General features: G+C 37.4%; 1 protein-coding gene across 3 annotated transcripts; it reads right to left on the reverse strand.

Annotated features, from left to right (window-relative positions):
* Window positions 1–427: 427 nt before the first annotated feature.
* LOC122070026 (internal alternative NAD(P)H-ubiquinone oxidoreductase A1, mitochondrial-like) lies at window positions 428–7,086 on the reverse strand. 3 transcript variants are annotated; one of them, XM_042634129.1, is made up of 10 exons: window positions 6,820–7,086; window positions 6,193–6,293; window positions 3,777–4,476; window positions 3,284–3,497; window positions 2,740–2,900; window positions 2,576–2,641; window positions 2,295–2,458; window positions 2,080–2,194; window positions 875–1,054; window positions 428–703 (listed from the first exon to the last, which is right to left on the reverse strand). In XM_042634129.1, exons 3-10 carry the CDS (start codon window positions 4,371–4,373, stop codon window positions 548–550), a joined length of 1,653 nt encoding a protein of 550 aa, XP_042490063.1. In that variant the 5' UTR covers window positions 4,374–4,476; window positions 6,193–6,293; window positions 6,820–7,086; the 3' UTR covers window positions 428–547. The 3 variants fall into 3 exon arrangements, with proteins under 3 accessions (XP_042490063.1, XP_042490066.1, XP_042490064.1); XM_042634132.1 differs by lacking the exon at window positions 6,193–6,293; XM_042634130.1 differs by lacking the exons at window positions 6,193–6,293; window positions 6,820–7,086 and having other exon boundaries at window positions 3,777–4,587.
* Window positions 7,087–18,415: the final 11,329 nt, after the last annotated feature.

The following is an 18,415-nucleotide window of genomic DNA, read 5'->3' on the forward strand; positions in this document are numbered from 1 at the left end:
GGGGCTTTGAGATCCTTTCAGAAATTGTAAAGTTTGTAAAAAAAAAATTTTGGCTGCAAGTAGTAGATGATTATCTCTTTTGCTTCGATCATTTTCACCTTTATTTATCCTTATGCATTTTTATACTTTCATGTCTGGAATCAGATGCGGATTTTTGAAGAAAATGGTCAGAGTGAGACTCGATCCCAAGTTGGCCAAAACTTAGATTTTGGAATGGGAATATCAGATCAAAATTGAAGGTTAGAACAGATTTCATTTGATTCTTACCTTCCTGATTCCAATCATTCCGGATCAGAATCGACCAGATTCGGATCTGAATCCCGATTCCAATCTTTAAAAGCTTGGATGGAAGTGGAACAGAGGAACAAAAAAGTGAATTTTGCTTTTGATTTTTTTGATTTTTTTGATTTTTTTGATTTTTTTTTTCTGATATAATGAAATAATAGGAACTAGTAAGATTCGTATACATGAGACCTGGCTTAAGTGGAAGATCTATAGAAAGCTATAGTTTATATAGGTTATTGGCTAAAACTAACACATTACTGCATCAGCCAATTCTAGAGTTGTCTCTACCGAAAACCAAAGTAGTAGCCCAGTTCACAGCCACATAGAATCTGTTCCTCCAACTGACCACCCTTGTAAGATAAGCTGAACGCCATATCAACCAACTAGTAAATCCTGCAAGTGAAACGCCCTTCGCATCCTGCCCAATCCCACAAATGAAAAGATTAGAACAGGTAGAAACTAGTAGAGAGCTATATATTCATTCTTGAGCTCCAATCTTGTAGACATGTTCACGTCATCATTTAGTCATGTCTTCAATTTCACTTTCTAATTAGCCTTTGGAAAAGGGGAAATCAAAATGGCCGATTACCTTAGATTCACGTAGATCAACCAATGCTTTGAAGCGACCAACAGATGCCATACTACCAATGTGCTTGTAGACAAAAGGGTCACCCATGGGAATACCTCTTGCACTGTAAGCCTTGCCACCATTCTCCTTGCCAATCTTGTTAATCAACTCTACCAGAAATTTTCCTTGTCTCTCAGCTACCTGTTTAAGAGGGTGTATGTAGTTGGTTCAAAGCACAGAGACTTGAAATATGAGGGTTGAAATCGTCTGCAATTCCGATTTGGTACAATTCCATGAAATACCACCTTCAGGGGGTGACACGTATATTGATACCAATACAATTGTTCAGATCTGGTACAACTAATAAAACCTTAAATCAGTGAAAAGTCATTTAAATTAGATCTAGACCATTGCATTGGTATCAATACACGTGTCATCCTTTGAAGGTGGTATTTCACGGAATTGTACCAGATTGGAATTGCAGACGATTTTTTTCCGAAATATGAAGGAACCAAACTCACTCTCATAACCCTATCACATGTACAGAATGTCCACTACTACTATATCTTTTTTTTTTTGCGTATCTCATCATCTTTGAAGTAATTGTCAGACATTGCTAAATCAACCCATTTTTATTTATTTATTTATTTTTTTGATCTGACAGATGAATGAATCCACATCCAGATAAATTTCAGGCTTAAGTTCTTTATAACTAATCCTACATTAGTTGAGAAAGATGAATCCAAATCCACATTAATGTCGAGCACAAGTTTTTAAATACTAGTCCTATGTTAGTTTTGAGGAATGTATGACTAACTCATGGACTCTGAAGATTGGACCACAAACAAGCTCAGCGATTGAGTTCACAAACAATTGCCATAACCTTCGAGTTGACATGGAAATCATTTGTCAAAGGAGGATAACTGATTATTGATTTACAAAGTAGGAAAGCCACTCAGTTGAACTGTATCAATTTCATCTGATATTATGTAGGACTAGAATTTGAACTTGCGAAGTATAACTTAAATGCATCTAATCAACTCCGGATTCTTTGCCCAGAGTAATTTTGCAGTTCAACATTCCAGTTTGAAGTACCCAGTCAATTTTTTGACAGTAATGACAGAACAAAATAACTGGAATTTAAATTGAAGGGCTTCCAGAAACAAAATTAGAAGGAACAGCAAAGATATAGGAAGCAATAACAAAATAGACACCATGGTTCTCACCTGAGCCAGAGCCGGAAGTACTGGCCTCCCTGTCTGTTCAAGAAATCCAGCACAATCCCCTAGTGCATACACATCTTCAACAGAAGGAACTCGCAACCATTCATCTACACCAATTCTGTAGCATAAAAATTATAGATGCATGATGAGGAGGATAGGAAGAACATGTATTAAAACATCAAATAAGCACTGCAACAGAAATGTGAGTTAAAACACACCTTCCACCAGGAGACTTCGGAACATCGAATGATTTTACCAACTGTGAAGGGCCTACGCCGGTGGACCAGACCAGGAGTCCATAAGGGACCTCAGTCCCATCGTTGAGAACAATCTTTTTGTTGTGAACCTCTTTCACAATACCTCTCATCAGTTGAACACCATTCTGTTTCAAATTTGAGATTTCCGAGCCATTTAAACATCAACTGATGAAATGGTAAAAGAGAAGAACTGTTTTTTTCTTTTCATTTTCTTTTGGTGGTATATGCCTAATTGATATTACCTTGGTTAGGTGTCTTGTAGCGTATTCCCGTAGTCCTATATCAAATGATGATAAGATCTCATTTGCCTGCTCAAGAAAAGTAACCGGGCAACTCAATAGTTAGTAACATTATATGTAGCCCCTAGTTCGCATGATGATAGCTGTACATGGTATCATATACCTACCTCTATGACAGTGACCTTAACATCATCCTTAACATGAGAGAATCGCTCACGGACATCTCTCATGATAAAATCACTCAATTCACCACTAAACTCCACCCCAGTAGGGCCACCTCCAATAACAACACAATGTAACAAGCGCTTCCTTTCTTCTTCTGGTAAGCCTGCCATCATGTATAGAGTTCAGCATTAACAATTTTATCAAGGGTTAATGCTAGAATAAATTAGATAAACCTTGCCTGATGCAGCAGCCAAATCAGGCAATGAAAGAAGAAGAAAGGAAAAAAAGAGCATCAATGCCTGGTGCAACAGCCAAATCGAATTGGGCTAGATAGATCTCTAGTGATATTACAAGATTTTGCTACTACTGTTCTCTGTGAGCCAAAAGTAAATATATACTAGTTCCTGTCGAAAACTAATGGGCTTAAAGAGAGAATAATGATGCAGCAGAGCAATATCTACTGAAGAGCCAAGACTTTCTACAGAGCATTTCCCAATTAGGCATTCAATATCCCAGGAGTAACATATACAATTAAACACGACTCACCAGGATTTTCAGCAAGCATCAGGTTGAGAAGAATCTTCCTCCGTATCTCTTGCGCATGAGTGACTTCACGAAGGAAGTAGGCGTTTTCCTTCACTCCATTGATGTTAAACGTCAGGGGTTCAGACCCAGTAGCAATGACAAGCTTGTCATATGAGACTGTAAATCTATAAGGCTCCTGAGATTGTCCAACATTGCCAACAGCCTCGCAGAACACCTAAAGTTTATCAAATAAAATAATGAATTGGCATTAGCACATCTTCCTAATACAATTTTGGTAGTGAAAACCACTTTGGCCTACTTGCTCTGTTTTGCATAAAATAGACATAGACCAATTGCCCATATATAAGCTCTGTGCAATTCAAATTTTATCCATGAAATAACAAAAATAGTGAAAACAAGCAGTCATCTATGAAGTGTGAATGATCTGTGTCTTCCTATGCATCAACTATGTTTAAAATAAGAGCAACAAAAGAAAAAGAACTGAGGAGCTTACTTCGTGTTTTTCCATGTCAATTCCTATGCAAGAGGCCAGGTAGAAATACGAATTGGGAGATGATGCTAATGCAGACTGAATCTGAGTGACGGGCTCTGCAACTGATCGGAATTCAAGGGTTCCAACACAAGTTGAAGCAAGCAGGGGAGTGAATACCATATGATTCCTTGGTGATATACAGACTGCATCGTAAATGTTTGTGTCAAGTCCTTTAAGAAGCCGACAAGCTGCCCATCCAGTGCCCAGAACTACAATCCTTGGCTTCTCGTTTGGCCCTGTTGGTTTGAGTCCTGCTAATCTTACGTTCTCATACACTGAATCTGAATCTGAATCCTCTAAAATCCTCTCAGCTGCTGATGAAGGAAATTGGTATTGGGGGGCTACCCTTATTCCTCTGCTCCCGAGATTTGTCTGGTTTATCGTCCCAAGACCATGCTGCGTCAGATTGTTGGTGGTTGAAAAATCTCTGATGTGAGTTAAGTAGCAATCCCCAGCAGCGGGGGTTCCCTCACCAACACTACCCTTCTTTCTTATGTAACTATTAATGGATCTTCCAGGTTGTTTCAGACTACTACTTGCAATCCTTGGCCACGACATTTTTAAGAGCTACCACCTCTGAGTTCAAGAGGCAAGGCCTCCTTTTAGACCCTTTTCTTCGGAAAGGACTGTCAGATGATGGCCACCAGTTTGAGCTGCAACTCTGAAATCGGACAGGGTAGAAAAGAAGTGAGAAATGCAACACCAAGAGTTCCGAGTTCAGAGTTCCAACAATGTTAAATAAAAACCATTAAGAGGTCGCGGTTTGTGGCTTGGTTACGACCTAATTGCGACTTCATAGATTGTAGAGCAACCGTTGGCAACAGATGGTGGTTGTAGGGTAAGGGTTAGGCGCTTGACAGGTTAGGCGGTTAGGCAGTCACGGATCCTCCAAAAAAAAAAAAAAATTGGCAGACCAACTTGGAAAAACAGAAAAACAAAACAAAACAAATAGAAAACAAGAAAAAATGGCGGGCCAAGCTAGAGGAACTTTTAACCTCCAACAAATAAACAGTATGAAGTTGGGAGATGTCTATTAAGAGAAGCGAAAAAAAGATGGCAGTTTTGTAGCTGAATCCTATATCATAGGTGAAGTTGGGGTCCGGATCCTCTCTAGGAAGCAGAAAGCCCCCCAATGGAAGGATGACTCTCTTGGCTGCTCAATCTTTATAGAGGATCATTTTTTCATGGCATAGAATTAGTTGATGCTTATTCCTCAAATACTGTCATTGCTTTTTATCTGGGAAAAGAAGTTTACAACCCGTGGGCCTTTTTCTTTCAAGCAGCATTGCTTCGTCAAGCTCGTGTCATTGTGGAAAATCCCATTCTACCTCCCGTAGGAGTCTGGGCCTTGTCTTAGTCCAAGTGTGACTGATCATCCTCTCGAACTAGCTACTGATTATTGCCTTGGTAAACTATTGCCTCACCAACGAATGAAAACTTTGGCGTAAAAGGGTTCTCTGTATAGTTATGGAAGGACATCCTATGTGGTCTACTAGTTGTGTTCCATGTCAAAGGGTGATGTAATTTCGCTCATGGCATTATAAGACATGATTTGGATCATGGTTTAAGGAATTGGATCAGATCGGGCAAAATTGGGTTGATTGAATTGAGATTAAATCGGTGTCGTGGTCAATTCTAATCCTGGGCTGATTTCATATGAATGGATTTGAATGGGCAAAAAATAAAAAGCATAACAAAAAAATCAATGTAGACCAATACAAGCTGATCCGCCGAGTTTGATGGAAGCCAATCCCAAGATCAGTTCTGATATTTTAAACTATAATTTGGATTGCCCCTATAATTAAATTGAAAACAAATTCATTGATTTTAAAATTTCTATTTGCATCGAATTTTCTTGAGGTTATGGTGAGTCCGCAAGGCCTCCATGGGGGAGCGGAAACACGTGTTTGACCTTTCAATCTATGCGATGAAGGAAAACTTTTTCATCATGATGTGAAATAGTATTTTTTTTTTTTAAATTGTAAGAAAAAATATACTCATCTTAATTGATTTTGAAAGTTTTAATTTAACATGCCCTAATTTTTTGACTTGTGAAAAGAGGATCGCACAAAGGCCAACGTTTTCAAGCGCTATTTTATAGCTATCACATGGAGACACGTGGGTTGTCCAAGAACCTTGGGACACAAGCAATACTTGGAACACAAGAAACACTTGGAACACAAGAAACACAAGCTCATGCGTACTGTAAAATAAAAACTTCTAGAAAACCATTAAGTGTTGGTCAAGGGGCACCATAATGATTTATGGAGGTGGATATTTTTGTCCATATGCTAAACTTTGCTAAAGTGAACTGTGCTCCCGGGGAAAGCAAGTTAATTTCTTACAAGTCGGTGAACAAGATCTACCCAATACCTACCTTTGTATTAAATGCTTTATCACGCGGGAACAGGGTAGATGAGAATGAGATAAGTGAACGGTGAACCTCTCTTAAACCCTAACTGCACGATGACAAGATCCCTGACAAGAAAACAAACAATAGCAGCGTAAACAAACTACAGCTGTACAGCGCATGATAGCTACATAGAAACATAAAATCTTGCACATCGATATGAACTTAGTCTTTGAATTAAATTAGATCAATCAATCATTGGAAAATGACGATAAAAGAAGAAGATTAACCAGAATTCTTTTCAATTTGAATTCTTCAAGAGGAAAATCATGTGTTTTAATTGAGATTTGAGAGTAGTATGTGATTTTCTGGCACTAAAACTCCATTGATGGAGGTTGCAGCAGGAAATGATCGTTGTGAAGAAGAAAGAACAAAAAATACTCATAACGATTCAGGAAAATTCCACTAACAGCACATATGCAGGAAGATTATAAAGATATCAGACTTCAGAATGCTATAAAGATCTGAGTCACAAAATGTTTTAAGTAGTTTTGAAACTCGAAATTTCAATTAAATCACTTGAATTTCCTCTTGAAACGAATGATATTTCTCAAAGAAGTTCGAAAAACTATAGAATGAAATCAGATACGTTACCGTGATAGCAGAAGCTGAATCTGGAACTAAAAGACCAAAATGATGGAGCTCTGAGGATTCGAAGAGAGGGGATCCAGGAAGAAGACGAAGAAGAAGCTTTGGGCGTAAGAAGAGAGGCTCCACTCCTTAAATACCACACTTTGTGGAAGACTAAAAAATGTACAAAGCCAGTTTCTGAGGAGAGTTCCACTTGAGGCGCAAGCTGTAGTCTGTGGGATCGTCTCCGGAAACTGGAGATGATTCCTTGGAAGCCGTAAGATTGGAATCCAATCTCAGCAATGAAGTGGCAACTCCCTTTTAATACTATTTTTCGTCTTCCACTACTTTTTAATGGGCGGCCTTTTGGACTATGTTTATTGACTCGGTTGTATCACCAATCAGGATTCGGTCCTTCGATCCTTCCTTCCTGGTCACACAAGAGAAGAGAGAGAGAAGTATTTTGTTGCGTTGCAACTTGCACGTTACGGCCGCGTAAACTATTTTATTGGTCCACGTGGGCGATCTTCACAGAATCTGGGCCGTTCATTACGCATATAAATCTTTATTCTTCCCAGATATGTGGGCTCTCATTGTGAGAGCCAACACACTCCATCTATTGAGGTTTGTGTCACGTATTAAGTAACTTTTTTTTTTTTATTAATTAATTACCATATGGTTGTTGCCAAAGGGAAAGGGGAATGTGGTGGGGAGGAGGTCCCTATCAGATTGAAAGTGTGTCTTCATTCATATGATGTTTGAAAGTTTGAAATTTTGATTATGAAAGAGAAGAAGAAAAAAATAGCTTTGCTGAATTGCTGGGAAGAATCATAATAGATTCGAATTAGGATCCCAAAGAATATCCCCACAGGAAATTTTTGACATGAATTAAATTTTGACATTAATATATGGAAGAGGGTTGTCCCTGCAAGTGAAGTAGGAAAACTGCATCAAAGATTGAATATAAGAAGGTAATAAAATCATTTCATGTGAAAAAGAAAAAGAGAGACATAAGATATGCAAATCATATCAATCAATTTGGTTTTTTATTTGATTTCGGTTCAATTGAAAACAAAATACATGAAATCCAAATCAAATAATTTTGATAAACCAAAAAATAATACCGTAGCAAACATGTTTTGCTATATTTGACTTTATCAACAGGTTTAAATTTGATTTAAGTGTAAGTAACATGTGTTAGACTTGATGCTTTTCAACACTTTTTACATAAGTATATAGAGAAATCCATAGTAGGTAATTTCACTGGTCCAAAGGCATAGTGTGTTAACAGACGTCTCTAGTTCTAGTCTCCTCACGATTGATCTGCTACACTGGTTAAATGTGGTTAGGAAAGGGCTACCTGTCGCTAGATAAAAACCTTGGAACAGAGTGGGAGCTACTCAGAAAGTACTAGATTTGAAGTGAAATCGTTGATCCCATATCGATTTCTAATGGGAATTGATGTGGGTTGATATGAGATTGGGTACCCTCACCATGTGAGCCGATTTATAGGGTTGAGTTCACGTTGATCCCACATTGATTTCTAATGGGAATTGAATTGATGTGGGTTGATATGACATTGGGTACCCTTACCATGTGAGCCGATTTATAGGGTTGAGTTCTCGTTGATCCCACATCGATTTCTAATGGGAATTGAATTGATGTGGGTTGATATAATATTGGGTACCCTCACCATGTGAGCCGATTTATAAGGTTGAGTTCTCATTGATCCCACATCGATTTCTAATGGTAATTGATGTGGGTTGATATGACATTGGGTACCCTCACCGTGTGAGTCAATTTATAGGGTTGAATTCTTTTAGATCTATATCACATCATTGTAAGGTTTAGTATGATTTAAGTTGAATTTAAATTGTTTACACATTATTCACCTCAGTGTAAATTCAAAATCTAAATTTGATATCAAACCTAACCAAATGAAATTCATTTTTTCAAAACAGAAACGAATCAAAAATTTTTTTTTTCCGTTTGATTTCAATTCAGTTTTACTTGGCCAGTTCAGTTTTCAGTTGGAATTCTATATTAGTACCCTTAACAGAGACAATGTGAGGATGCCCTTCTATGCCTTCACATTTGATCATATGGATCATCATATACACACTCTCTCTCTCTCTCTGACTAGAGGTGTCAAAGCCATGTCGAATCAATAAAATCAACCAAAACTATCAAAAAAAACTTAAATCAAACCAAATTGATTCTTATTGGATTGATTTTGGGCTGAGGTATGTTGGGACTGATTGAAAACAAGATCAAATTGAACCGAAACAATAATCAAACCAAATGAAACCGATAAAATAATAAGTGATTGTAAGATTATGAATAAGTGAATTGATTATACAAACCAAAATATTGGTATTGGCTAAAAAAAAAAAAAAACGAGCAGTGCATGAGGCTAATTTAAAATGAACTCAGGGAAGCCCGCATCTCCTACCACTCCCCTCAAACACAATTTAAAAAGAATAATGAAAAAAAAAAAAAATGTGGAAGAGTGAGAGAAACATGGGCTTGTGTGTATTGCTGGCTTTATATTTTAAGTTGATTTAATAAGAATAATTAAACACATGGAGAGAGCGAGAGAGGGCACGTGGGTGTTACTAACTAAATACTTAAAAAAAAGAAGAAGAAGAAGAAGAAGAGGAAGAAGAAGATTAGAAGGCGATATGACCTTTATACCCAGATACAGAAAGAGGTGAAATGATTACCCCATTTCCATGAAGAATAAAAATCCCATCATTGTAGATAAGGGTGCACATTTGGCATTGGCCCGAATTTTCCCTGAGTCTGAACGGGCTAAAATTTCTAACCCTGACGATCGATGAAAGGTTGAAAATCACTAACCATGGGTCATAATTGGGTCATGCGCGGGCTTAGGCCTAGGACCTATCCAACCCAACTCTGACTTTAACCCTAGTAATATATATATATATATATATAATATGTTTAACATAGTGGAAGTTGTGTATTTGTTTTGTTCGTGCAGTAAAAAATAACAAACTATGAATAGCGACATCAAAGCACTCTCCGGGCGTCTCGTCATAGATGTCAATATATCTTACAACGCTCTTATTGGTTGTCCCTGGATGCACGATCATCACATTGTTGTCATATTATATATTGGATTAAAGTAGGTTTTGTTGGTCTCATCTGGCATAGATGTAAGAATCTGGTCCAACTTGGCTCGCCCTTAGGGCAGGTTAGGGTTGATTTTTTTCTGACCCTAGTGGGGCTAGGCCCAGGCGGCCCATTTAAACCCAGCCCATGTGCAGCCCTAGTTGTAGATGCTTTTTTGTGTTTTTCCATTGGTCCCCTTGTCGGTGTGGGCCAGCTATCTTTTGGAGAAGCCTCTTTAATATTTTACATTGATTTATTAAAGAGCCATTGAAAATTTTGCATTAGCAATTAAAATGAAAAATGAAAGAAGGAAAGAAACAGGGAGCAGCATTTGAGGTTTGTAAGATTGGTGAAAAATACACGAGTAACAATGAAAAGTGTTATTTTTGAAAACCACATAACAAATCTATGTCATCTTTCTATTTTTATTTAGAGTTGGGCGAGTGCATAGGAATGTTTAGAGTACCGGTAAATATGCATCGACATACATAAGATGTATGCTAATATAAAAGGTTTATTTGATTGGAATTAGATTCAAAAATTTAAGATATGAGTAATCTAAACTATGTCCTCTCTCTTCTATCATAGAAATAGATATATTATTTGTCCACGTAATAAAGTAGATGCTTCGTGATATTTAAAAAAAATAATGAAACTATTTCACAATAATAATTCACCTAAATTTTTATCAAAAATAAAAAATAAATTTATAACTAAAATGTTGTGAGACGCTTCAAAGTCAAAACTTGGTAAGCAAGAAATAGCATTGTATTATATGTACCGTACGCCATCTTTCCCAATGTAAGAACTATGTTTGACCAAATTGGTCAATCAATCTTCAAAACCATAGACTCCATCAAAATATTCCAATTCTAGGCATTGACCTGGTATGGTTTGGCTTTTTCTTTTTTATTGGGTAGGGGAAAAAAAACCAACCAAATTCTTTTTACATTTGGCTTGGGTTTGGGGTTTTTAGAAACTAATAGAAGCCAAAATGATCGGACAAATCGAACCAAAAATGAATCAAACCCAAAACCAATAAGAAAATCAGGGGGGAAAAAAAAACTGATAGCAATTTTATTTTCTGCATTTTTCATATATATATATATATATATATATATAGAAAACCTAGATCAAAATGATAATGACCCGATAATGGATCGATAAGAGCCCATTAATTCAGCTTTCTAAAAAACCCGTAACCAAAATAGATTGAAATCAAAACTCACCTTAAAAGTTCGGCTTTAATTTAGGTCATACATTAAAAATCTATTCATAATGATCAAAACCAAACTGAACTGACAGGTGGAAACCAAAATTCACTGAAAAGTTTGGCTTTAATTTAGGCTGTGGCATATACATAATCTATTCAGACTGATCAAAACCAAACCGAAAAGACCATTTAACATGTCTTTAGTTTTGTGTCTTTTTCTCAAGATGTAAGATCACCTAAATATTTGGGTCTGGCATAAGTCCAGAGAAGCTCTATGATTCCCTCGTACTACCTCTCCCCCACCATTCTTACTTGATATCATAATAGTCATCTAAGTAGTTAATAATAAGGACGGCCTAGTGGTCCCTTTGCCCCTTGTAGATTCTCTTATAGCCTTTCCTGGGTTTCTTGTTTGGCCCTAATGTGGGTATAAAATAAAAATTAAAACATTAAAAAAAAATTAAAAAAAGAAGAAACAAAAAAGAGGTAGTAATATGAGATGATTATTCAGTTCTTAATTCTAAACAAATTGCATGCCTTGTTTGTTTGTGAGAGACCTCCAAGTGATGCTTAGAAAAAGTCCTCCGATATTGACATGTCATAGGACAGCTGGTTCGACGTGACATTTCCACTTCCCAACGGGATCTCATGTGTTGTCGTTATCTGTCCTCTCCACATGTGCCTTTGATGTTCCACCTCACCCACCTAACATCTTCTCAAAATCCACCGTTATCTATCTTCGGAGATTTTGGATTTAGAAAAGTAAGCAAAAAATCTTTTGTAACTATGGTAGTTGCAAATGTAATATTTGTTGAGATTTGATGTCTTGTATTTTGGGATTAGATTGGAATCTTTGAATGGTTAAAATCCTTTAAAGTTTGAGGGAAACATATTCATAAAGCATTTATAAGATACGATTTCGAGGGCATAGTAATTTATACCCTCACATTTGGTACAAGTGATCACTCTTCCTCCCAGGGTGCTCTATGTGATGCGAAGAGCAATAAATGGATGACAAGGATGATGGTGGAGATAGAGTCCCTATAAAAGAACCATACTTGAGAAATCATCAAAAAACCCGACAAAAAAAAAAAAAAAAATAAGGTATAAGTGGGTCATTTGTTTAATAGAGGCATAGTCAAAAAAAAAAAAAATGTGAAGATTTAAAGCTAGACTTGTAGCAAAGAGCTATACTCAAAAGGAGGCAACAGACTATAATAAAAATTTTCTTTTTGAATGTAAAGTGCACTTCAATATGAGTAATGCTTGCTTTAGTAGTCGTCTAATTTATAATTGGAACAATTTGAAGTGAAGATGAAGATTTTTCATGATGATTTGGAGGATCAAATTTTCATGAAACTACCTGAAGGCTTCAAGGTAAAAGGAAAAGATCATATTGGCATGCTTAAGAAATCACTATATGGACTCAAGCAATCTGTTTGTCAATGGTGCAAGCGCTTCAACTCCTTTATGGTGAGGGTCAACTATTCAATAAGTATGATTGTCATGTGTACTTTAAAGTGCTGGTGATAATTCTTTTAACACTTCCAATTTTTTATATTGATAATATGCTCATTGTTGTCAAGATTACACATGATTTTTCTTTTTCTTTCAATACTATGTTGAGTGCGGAATATGATAAGAAGAACTTCGGTGCAGCTAAAATAATCCTAGGTACAAAGATCCATAGAGGTAGAAGTGTAGGTAACTTGTGGGTAACTCCAAATAGGTATGTTGAAAAGTTGTTAAGCCTGTTAGTACACCATTGGGTAGCCATTTTAAGTTATCTAAAATACAATGCTTACTATTGATGAGGAAGAATATGTCTCTAGTGCCTTATGCTAGCACAATAATGTACACTACAATTTGTAATAGGACATAATTATCTCATGTTATCAATGTTGTTAGTCGATGCATAAATAATTTGGGAAAAGAGCATTGAAATGTAATTAAGTAGATCTTCAAATATTTGAGCAAGAGAAATTCTGTAGAATTAACTGGATATGTAAATGCTAACTATGCAGGTGATTTAGATAGACGGAAGTATACAACAAGGTATGTATTTCATATTAGCAAGTAGATCTATTTCGTGGAAGGCAATGCTTTAGTCATTGCCTTGTCCATGACAAAATCAAACTATGGCAGAAGTTAAGGTTGCAAAGGAGGGGATATAGTTGGTTTGGTTCTTGAGTTGGGTACAGAGTATGATATTCTACTATGACAATCACAGAGCAATTCATCTAGCAAAAACTTAAGTGTTTCATGCATGATCAAGGCCCATTGATATGAGGTTTCATAAAATCAAGGATCTTACGTCAGAAGAAAGCATTCACTTGAAGAAAGAAAAGGCTGAGGCAATACCTCTAGTTGCGACAAATCGAGTTTCAAAAGCACATTTATCAATCACATTTTCAGGCACACCAGTCAAAGAGCCATCAGACCCATGAAAGTCCCTGTTTTTTTAGTTTCATAAGATATAAGGCCTTTACCAGGATGTCTTTCATCAAGAAAAGAGGGGCAATAAATGGAATAAAATACAAATGACAATCCTACAGATATCTTTACCAAACTAGTCACTATGGTATGCTTGGACTTGATTAAGTAATGTCACTCATTGTTGAGAGTGAAGATAGCACTATCTATGCATCTGCGATTTAAATGGAAATTATGGCAGTGGATTGCTATGCTAGTCTCTCCGAGGATTAATCGAGGTGCACGTAAGCTGGTCTGAACACCTTGGTTAACAAAAAAAAAAAAGAAAGTGAAGATATCGCCCATTTATTGCACGGATGTGATTGCATAACTTTATTGAGGTATAGGGATGACGATATCTACATGCTATTTTTTGGGAGTTTTGCAAAGTTCAAGCTAAGATAAGATTGTTGAAGGTTGATGTTTTGTATTTTTGTGGAGTAAGTTGTGTGCTATCTTTGAAGGTCGTTAAAAGCCTATAGGGTTTACATGGGGGGTAGTTCTAATTTTTAAATCTTTTATTCCCTCTAAATTTATTGCCATTGGGGTTATTATAGTTACGAGAAACCTTTGTAAATGCAAAGAGGGGTGAGGAAGAGAGTGTGTAACAATGCTCTCATCTCTCTATGGACATGATAGGCACTTTGCCAAACTTTGTAAATCTTTTTATTGAGGTTGTGTGATTGTTTCTTCTTTCCTTTTCCATTGTGTTTTTTGCATCAGGAATAGGTTTTAGTTTTTACAATGCCTATGGCTCATTTTACCAAATGGAAATTGATGTAACAAATCTAACTAGTGGATACTTAGGAAAATGGATAGTTAGGGCACATGTTAAAATGGTTAGGGGTGTCAATCTTGAGCCCGCACTGGTAGGCCCGATCGAGCCCAACTCGCTTAAGGCCCGACCTGAACTGGCCCGTTTAATAAAAGTGTCGGGCCTAAGCCCGACACGTTTATTAAACAGGCCTTTACGGTGCAGGCTACTAGCCGACAGGCTCCCTACCGGCCCGACTTGTTTAAGAAGCCCACTTGAATCAAGCCATTTAGCTCGACCAGCCCGACCCCTTTAAAACTGCCTAAATACCTATTTTACCACTACTAATACAAAATAATAGTAAAGACTTTGTAATAAAAAATCTATGATAGATGATGTTGAACACGGTATTACATCCAACTTTGTAATAAAATAAAATAAGGTCTTTTGAAATGTTTTAATAGGGAGTGAATGAAGGGTAGACTTAAGTTCAACATTTGCTGCTTACACTCTTATGATCGCTAAGGCTTCGGATTCGTTCAAAAAGAGTGGTAGGCCTCCTGATGAGATTCCTGTCCCACTAAGCACACTCGCGCCCTCTCTGGACTCCTTTTATGCAATCTTCATTGATGGCTCTTGGAAATCCATTGATTCCAGTTGCGGTAGGGGCTATATCGTTGGGGACCCTCATGGCCTCTTTGTGGCAGCTAAGTGTAAACACTGCTCCGCGGTGTCGGCATATGCTTCTGAAATGGAGGCCATTCGTGACGATATGCAGCTTGCTCTCAGCCTTGGCCTGTCCCGACTCCCGAATCACTATTCAATTTGATTGCTCCCCGGCTATCTCCTTCCTGAATGGTTTGGTGTCATCCCTTGACTGGGCTAGCGCCACTATTGCCCAAGACATTATCGCTCTCTCCACCAATTTCGACACCATCAGGTTTTCCCACATCTGGCGTGCAAACAATGCAGCCTAGGATTTCCTTGCCTGCAGAGCTCGAATGCTCAGGCTTTCTTTTGCTTGGTGGCTTCGGCCACCCCCTTTCCTTGTAAACAACTCCCTTATTTTTGGACGATGTTTCAACCGTTCTTCTTTCTTTCAATAAAAAGCATTCTCGTTTTATGACAAAAAAATATGAAGGGTAGACAATTCTTGTGGATAACAATCACTTTGGTACTTGTCATAATCTCTCCTTTTTTTTTTTTTTTTGTAAGAAACAACCACGATTTCATATATGATTAACTGTGGAGAATTTTTGGGTGACCTTTACTATGTTCAAATGGAAGATTTCTGGACATTTAATCCACTTAAAAAAGGATTTTTGGGGGAGCCCATTTAGATTTAAGTGGGTCTGTAACCTGTTTAAGGTAACCCGTTTAAAGCCTGACGCTGACTGGCCCGATTACAAACCGTACCATGCTCTCCGAATATAGGCCCATTTAAGTAAACAGACATTCACGGTGCAAGGGTTTCACATCGCTAGACCCAATTAGGCCCAATCGATTGACACCCCTAAAAATGGTAATCCAAAAAATAAAAAATCATCTTTAACAAATAGTGAAATCTTACTAAGTACTTTTCTAAATAATTTAGAGAAGTTTTTTTGGCCTTTGGATGAAGGGAGAGAGAATCTTTTCATCCACCGTGATGTGACACAACCATTGGACTTTTTGTGGTTGAATTTCATCATTAATTAACTTCCACCCACTATTGTGCTAAGTTGAAAACCCACTTCCAAACAGATACCGATACCGTCCCCTAAATCCTTGATCAAAGACCTGCCCAAGTGAACATTTTAGTGCCATTTTGATTCCATTAATTTGCTCCCTGAAATCTTCCCCTTTTTTTGTCATTACAATTGTTTAACTAAGCTTGGTATGGGAGAAGGCTGGGAAATGGGAGAGAGGAGAGAGAGATTATGACCTAATTCCAACAAGAGAAGAGAGACATTATGACTTGATTCCAGTGAAAGAAATGCCGCTACCTTAGGTCACCGTTGAAGAACAAGAATGCCACCATGTTGCAGCTCTCTCTCTCTCTCTCTCTACCCTAAATTTGATTTAAAAGGCTAGGTTTGGGGTTTTAGAAATGATGAGGGTAAATTTATCTTCTAATAGGCTAGATTTAGGGTTTCAGAGATGATGAAGGTAAAATTATCTTTTAATAGGCTAGATTTAGGGTTTTAGATATGATGAGGGTAAGTTTGTCATTTTGGTTCAATATCTAATATTGTTAGAAAATAATGGAACATAAGTAAGCACCTAGGAATTTCGGGATGAGGTTATGATAAGTTTCGAGGGCAAATGATAGATATTTAGGTACAATACAGGGAATCCGACTCCTCTCCCTAACCCATATCGCCCAGGCCTTGGGCGATCGACACCTGTCCTAGATCCATCTAAGAGTTGTAGTTGATTCTTAAAAATATTCCCATCAAGCTCCTCTCGGTCCATACAAAGTAGGGAGAGTCTCAGTTCCCGGGAATCCTTTTCTCTTTTCTCCCACCCAAATTAAAGCTCAAATACGTTGGAATTGTGAAAACTAAGGAGATTTTCAGATGGAGAGAAGTTTTCTTGATTCTTAAATTAAAAAAAAAAAAAAAAAAAAAAAAAATCAAATCTATGTTGCAGACATATGAAAAAAAAAATGGGAAAAATACTTTTTCAGATGGGGAGAGATTTTCTGATTCTAATAAAAAAATGATTTACAGATCGAAGTTGCAGAGGCATGAAGGAAAACCAGAAAAAGAAGGGATTTTTAAGATGGCGAAAGAAAACCAGGAAAAAAAAAAGGGATTTTCAGATCAAAGTTGCAGACATATGAAAGAAAATCAGAAGGGATTTTTCAGATGGAGAAAGAAAACCCGGAAAATAAAAAGATTTCTCAGATCTAAGTTGCAGGCATATGAAAGAAAACCAGAAAAATAAAGGATTTAAGATGGAGAAAGAAAACCAAAAAAAATAAATAAAGAAATTTTCATAATCTAAGTTGCAGGCGTAAGAAAGAAAACCGGAAAAACAAAGGATCTGAAAATAAAGGATTTTTCAGATCTAAGTTGCAGGCATAAGAAAGAAAACCAGAAAACAAAGGATTTGAGGTGTAGAAAGAAAACCAGGAAAAAAAAAGGATTTTTCAGATCTAAGTTGCAGAGATAAGAAAGAAAACTAGAAAAATAAAGGATTTGAAATGGAGAAAGAAAACGAGAAAAGAAAAGAAAAAAATACTTTGCAGCCGCTGCTTCTCACGGACGTGGGTGGTAGTCGAGGACTTGAGGGTTTGGAAGGGCCCATTGGCGACGAGGGAACATGGTCTAGACTGTTTAGAACTATGCTGCTTCTTTTTTGCCTCTTTTTCATTTCCTCCCCTCTTCTTCTCCTCAGCTAGCTGACTTTTCCTCCTCCTCTTACCTCACTTGTGTACAGATGAGAAGGAATACTGATCTTAGGCAGTTTCAAAGGGGTCGGTGAGGTGATCTTTGGGTTTCAGACTGAGAGAGCTCGTTGTAGAGAGCAACCAGCCGGTTAAGTCATCCGCTCCTGCATCCAATCTCCTCGATCTCTCCCAAGCGAAAAAAAATCGTCTGCAATTCCGTACAATTTCGTGCAATACCACCCTCAGGCGGTGACACGTGTATTGATATCAATACAATGGCCCGGATCTGATTTAAATGCATTTTCACTGATTTAATGTTTTATTAGTTGTACCTATTCTGGGCCATTGTATTAGTATCAATACACGTGTCACCGCCTGAAGGTGATATTGCACTGAATTGTACAAGATCGGAATTGCAAACGATTTCAACCTCTCCCAAGCTTTCGATGAGTTCTGTCTGCGACAGTGGCATCTGTGGAGAGTTGGTTGGTCTGGTTCATGGAAGGCAATGCTTTAGTCAACAGTAGCCTTGTCATGACAAAAGCAAAGTACATGGTAGAAGTTAAGGCTGCAAAGGAGGGGATATAGATGGTTGGTCTAGTTCCTGAGTTGGGTACGGCGTAGGGGTGTCAATCGGTCGATCTGGGTTGAGTCGGTTTCGGTGTGGGAAAGCTAA

Source organism: Macadamia integrifolia, unplaced genomic scaffold (genome assembly GCF_013358625.1).
Source record: "Macadamia integrifolia cultivar HAES 741 unplaced genomic scaffold, SCU_Mint_v3 scaffold808, whole genome shotgun sequence".
NCBI classification, from domain to species: Eukaryota; Viridiplantae; Streptophyta; class Magnoliopsida; order Proteales; family Proteaceae; genus Macadamia; species Macadamia integrifolia.

Coding starts and splice junctions, on each gene's coding strand:
- LOC122070026 (XM_042634132.1), bottom strand. CDS start 4,373: ATGTCGTGGCCAAGGATTGCAAGTAGTAGTCTGAAACAACCTGGAAGA. Junction 2,459..2,575: donor CTACAAGACACCTAACCAAG/GTAATATCAATT, acceptor AATTTGAAACAG/AATGGTGTTCAACTGATGAG. Junction 704..874: donor TTGATCTACGTGAATCTAAG/GTAATCGGCCAT, acceptor GGGATTGGGCAG/GATGCGAAGGGCGTTTCACT.